The following is a 5,582-nucleotide window of genomic DNA, read 5'->3' on the forward strand; positions in this document are numbered from 1 at the left end:
TCCCTAGTTATATTTTATTTGCTTTCGTAAAGAACTCAGAGTCAAACATACTTATCCAACCGATTAGTTGATTGATCTGATTCGAGGTCTAATCTCAACCTCGTTACTTACAAAACTAGTTTTATGTATCGCTGAAGATACAGGCCACTGGAAACTCTGAGTTAGTTACACCTGCATGGAGAACGAGCCCCAAGCTACTTTAATGTCGATAAGAAAAGCAACACCCCCTGCTGGCCGCCGGCCAGGGCCTAGGTCGCCTATCAATGAGGTGGCAACGGTTCACAGTCTCAACAGCGATCCTTCTAGCTTTCGTTGCCACGCACATGTGTGGTCGCACGCCCACCACGCGGCCTTTATTTATACCCGTCTCGCCCGACCTCAGCCGCGACCCTGACACCTCCCTGCAGAGGGGGTGGCGGGGGTGTTTACAGGCGGGCAGCCGGCGGCATTCCGAGGCTGGTGGCGCTCCATTAGCCGTGTTTACACGCGCGGCGCCGAGGCGCCAGCTCGTAGCGGCCCTCGGTGGTGCCAGCCGTCACACCTCGAGAGCCGCTCGCCCGACACGCTGTTGTCTAGCCCGACACGAGTATCAGAGAGCGCTACTGTCTAGCCCGACACGAGTATCAGAGAGCGCTACTGTCTAGCCAGACAGGGATAAATGAGAGATTTATCGTCACACATGCGGTGTTTCTCAATTTGATCGATACATTTTGGCTGCAGGGTCGGTACATGAAAATAAGTGCGCAAAATGCCATGTATGGTACATATTATTTTTAGAGATTGTATACGCCCCTCAAAGCTCGATTGAATGAACTTTTGTTTTGACGTGATAACGTCTTATAAATCGAGGAATGCCGGCTGCACGTACGAATAATTGTCACGTACCGCCTGAGCCGAGCATGCAAGAACCTGCAAACCACCGTGCGAGAAATTCTTCTATTATATCAAACAGGTTAAGGCGGGCTTTTTAACTAATTGTTCGTGATTATATTTAAACAAATTATTTAAATTAAATTTGCAAAAACTGTAAATTGTATTTGAATATTAAAAAGTATGCAATTTTTCATCAATGTTTTATTATGACGTCATCACGTAAAATTATCGTCCTTAAAACGACTTTACAGACAAACCCGGTTTTTTTTTATAAATCTAATAAGGGTACCAAGTGTTTCACAATAATTTCTGGTTGAAATATTGTGATGTTTAAAATTACGTTGGCAAACGTTTTAAATGAGAGTGAAATATAAAATAAGTTTGTCTTTCTGGAATATAACGATCTTTCAAATGTAGTAATCTAATTCGGTTGCAACCTAAGGATGTCGGCAATGATTAGCGTTTTTAAACGGCAAGGTAGAGGGAAACAAAATGTGAAGCATCTCCTGAACAGAGGAGATGGAAGGGAAGGCGGTGGGGGTGGGGGTCAGCGCGCATGCGCCGGCCGGCGGGCAAGCGGGCGGCTTGGCGCGCGCCGCGGAGCCAGTGGCCCAGTGCTCCCCCGCGCTCCGCCCGGTCATGAACCACTCCCTCGCCCACTGCGGCGCGCGTCTGCGCCTCTGGAGCGAGGCCTACCACCCCGTGCACCTGTACGCCAGCCTGCTGGTCTGCGTGTTCGGCTCGGTGGCCAACTCGCTCAACATCGCCGTGCTCACGCGCCGCGAGATGTCCTCCCCCACCAACGCCATCCTCACGGGCCTCGCCGTGGCAGACCTGCTCGTCATGCTGGAGTACATTCCCTTCACGGCGCAGGCCTTCCTGCCCCAGGAGCAGCGGCTGAGCTACGGCTGGGCGCTGTTCGTGCTGTTCCACTCGCACTTCGCGCAGGTGTGCCACACCGTGGCCATCTGGCTGACGGTGATCCTGGCCGTGTGGCGCTACCTGGCCGTGGTGCACCCGCAGCGGAGCCGCGAGTGGTGCGGCGCGCGCACCACGGCCGCCGCCATCGCCGCCGCCTACCTCGCCAGTCCCTTGCTCTGCGTGCCGCTGTACCTGGCCTTCGACGTCTCGGCCCGCGGGCTCGGCCGCGCCACGCAGTACCGCGTGGGGCTGAGCGCCCTGGCCGAGCGCCGCGTGCTGGGCGAGCTCAGCCTGCGCCAGCTCAACTTCTGGGTGTACAGCGTGGCCATCAAGATCATCCCGTGCGCGGCGCTGACGGTGCTGAGCCTGCGCCTCGTGTGCGCGCTGCTGGAGACCAAGAAGCGGCGGCTGCAGCTGGCGGGCGGCCGGAACAAGCAGCTGGCGGGCAAGGAGCGCCAGACGGACCGCACCACGCGCATGCTGCTGGCCGTGCTACTGCTCTTCCTCATCACTGAGTTCCCGCAGGGCATCCTCGGCCTGCTCAGCGTGTTCCTGGGCGAGGCCTTCTTCAGCAGCTGCTACGTGCCGCTGGGCGAGCTCATGGACATACTGGCGCTCGTCAACTCGGCCGTCAACTTCATCCTGTACTGCTCCATGAGCCGGCAGTTCCGCGCCACCTTCTCGCAGGTGTTCCGGCCGCGGCTGCTGCGCCGGCCCGCTGTTCCTCCGCCGAGCGGCGCCACCAACACCCAGGTGACGCAGGTGTAGCCTGCCCGTCCTTGTTGCAAGCACTCGAACTACACTGCGGCCCTTTTGGAACACCCTTCAAGCAGTGTACGTAAGCACAGGACGATCCAGTTAGACCGGACTTATAAACTTCTACAGCACTGGAGCACTACAACGTATTTTCGTTTTGAGAACAACCGAATCAACGAAGACGGTGAGGTAATTATTCTAAAATGGAACACTGGTAAAGTCTACTAACTAAACATCGGCTAGTATACAAACAATTAAAAAAAAATCTCTAGTCAATTTGGGCAGTAAAAAGGGTGTAGGAGCGAAAATTGCATTCACATACACACATAATTTCGTAGGCGAATTTTATTTGTCTAAATAACAGTTGAAGAAAAAAATATTTATTATGTCTTGCGCTGGTGTATCGGGCTGTGGTGCTCGAACGATTCTGAAGATGGCCGCGGTGAAGTCAGAAGGCCAGATAGTTCATCGTTGTGATCACAAATGTGCATTCGTAAATCTAACGACGGCGTGGTTCTTCCTGTGCCGTTGTGCGACGTCTTCGCGACAAGCGATGCACACGCGCCATTCACCAGGACTACGTACGACGCGACGGCGGCAATTTTCACCCTAACCATGGCAGTGCGATGTGATAAATCAAATCTCAGGAGGAAATGGTCAAAGTAATCTAAATCTGTTTATTCCGGAAACACAACCACGTGGAATACTGTCGGTGATTTCACTTCTCGTCACTATAACACTGCATGTGTACTGCGTGCTCAGGGTGCGGGCAGTGAGTTCCGTCGCTGGTTAGTGATTGTCATAGTTTGGTGATGCGTCACTTCAGACCTCCTCTGGTGCAGCGTTGCCAACAATTAATAATGTTTACTACAAGAAACTTGATCGTAAACAACTCAAGAAAGAAACAAACAGTATCCGCATTACTGTAACTTTTATGCAAATATAAATGCAAATATAATTAAATTTTATATAAACTAATTATTTTTCATTAACTTGCCTAAAAAAAAACTCCCTGTGCAGTAGCAAGCATATAAAAAAACACACAATTATCTTCACTCGTGAAATAGTGAACTAAAATACACAGAATAGCAATACTGTGGGCAAAATATAAACCCTCTCTCCTCCTCTCTCTCTCCCTCCCCTCCTCAACGCAAATCACAGTCCTTGACTGGTACCAAACAAAAGTATGCTTGAAGCGTTCTCTCTCTCTCTCTCGCTCTAAAATTAAAATTAAAATTCAAAAAGACAGAACTATGATTTATTTTTCAGTTTAAAAAATATACATATATATATTCCAACATTTTGTAAAACTTATGTCTAGATGGTGTTGATTTCCCCAACTGAAACAGACATGACGTGTTTGCCGAGCGGCCAGTACACAGCTTGCCAGGACGTGCAAGCTGCGCTGAGAGTGGGAGTAGGTGAAGAAGGGGGAAAAAAAAAGGGGGGGGGGATTAATTATGTTATCTTTCGACAATGTTTATAGCGGAGAAGAATATAAAACAATCATTGATATGGCAAAGATTTGTAATAATGAAAACAATTACCAGAGAATCACAATCTCAAAAACAATAATAATATTTTTTTTAAATCTCGCGCAATGTTTTTTTTTTTTTATGGAAAATGATGCTGGTTTTTGTAATGGTGTATAATCTATATGTTTCTGAAATTATAATGCATACAACTACATATCAATGTAACTAACTGAAAAGATTCTACATATCTGAAAAATTTTGTTTTAAGGAAAATAAGAAACTTGAGATTTTTACTCTGAGCGAATTTTATTTTATGTGTTTTCCGTAGCTACTACAATGCTTTATAAAAGCAGATACACAACGTAATGCTGTTTAATTCACATTCAAGAATAGCCTTGAATGATATAGTGATATATACAAGGATATTACATGGCTCATGTTACGCTGTAAATACTAAGGTGCATAAAATGAAGTTGAATCCATAAAGCACAAGCATGCTCAGTAATTACAAAAGTCTGATAAAAACGCTAGTTGAATCGCCACGCACAAGTTCAACCGAACTACAAACAATTCCTAAACTGACACGGAAGATAAAACACGTCATTTACGTAAAAGTTAAGTTACAACAATGGAAAAACTAAAAGCGAGCAATCTTAGCACGAGGAAGATGCCAGTAAACTTACAATTGCTATATCTTATTTATTTATTAGGTTCAGCCGCTGGCTCATGGTGTAAGAGGACAACCCAAATCAGTCCAATCGCCGCGGCCAGAGACAATCATTGCAAACCCTGACCAGCAGACAAGTACCTAGAAGAGAGAGTTACTACATCTGCTTACAAACCAGTGGATATTGAATTATGAGTTACAAACTATAAAGTCAACAAGTTTTCACCACACGAGGCCCTAAGCATAATCAAAGTCAAAAGCAAAAATTAACCATTGGAACCCAACAAGAACTACCCTGCTAGCTTCATGCATGAAACACGCAATAACCAGTCAATTGACTACGCTTGCGACCGGTTTATCCAGACTAAGTAACTCCCGGCTTTACAAATTTTATATTACAAGTTAATGTCTTTAAAATCACAAATTATACACACAAAATGATTATATACTCCAGGGAGAGCTTCACCATTTTGAATTGTCATCACATTTGTCATATTGAAATTTCGTAATTATTATCCAAAAAAAATATGAAAAATATTTCAAAATGTATAAAAAAATTAATTAGAATTAGATAAAATTTTAATAAAAACTCAATATGTCATGGTACTTGGAGTCCTTGATTCGAACCTAGTGAGGGCTAAAATAAAATAGTAATGGATCCTCCTTCCACTGATGTCACCAGTAGACTGACCTCCCAAAACTACTACCAAGGCAGGTAGTATGACTTCATGGCAGCCATTTTGGATCCACCATATTTTTTTTTCATCTGCTGGATATAGCTGCCTTTATGTTAGCTTACTTTTTTACCCCCTGGATAGTAGTAGTTTTTATTACCAGACCGTCGTAGCATCCGCAATATTGGGGGTAATCTTGGCCGCCATCTTGAACAT

General features: G+C 46.0%; 1 protein-coding gene across 1 annotated transcript; it reads left to right on the forward strand.

Annotated features, from left to right (window-relative positions):
- Positions 1–1,492: 1,492 nt before the first annotated feature.
- Positions 1,493–3,966, forward strand: LOC134533499 (G-protein coupled receptor dmsr-1-like). Its single transcript, XM_063371021.1, has 2 exons — positions 1,493–3,461; positions 3,900–3,966. Exon 1 carries the CDS (start codon positions 1,513–1,515, stop codon positions 2,560–2,562), a length of 1,050 nt encoding a protein of 349 aa, XP_063227091.1. The 5' UTR covers positions 1,493–1,512; the 3' UTR covers positions 2,563–3,461; positions 3,900–3,966.
- Positions 3,967–5,582: the final 1,616 nt, after the last annotated feature.

This window comes from Bacillus rossius, chromosome 6 (assembly GCF_032445375.1).
Source record: "Bacillus rossius redtenbacheri isolate Brsri chromosome 6, Brsri_v3, whole genome shotgun sequence".
Classification (NCBI taxonomy): Eukaryota; Metazoa; Arthropoda; class Insecta; order Phasmatodea; family Bacillidae; genus Bacillus; species Bacillus rossius.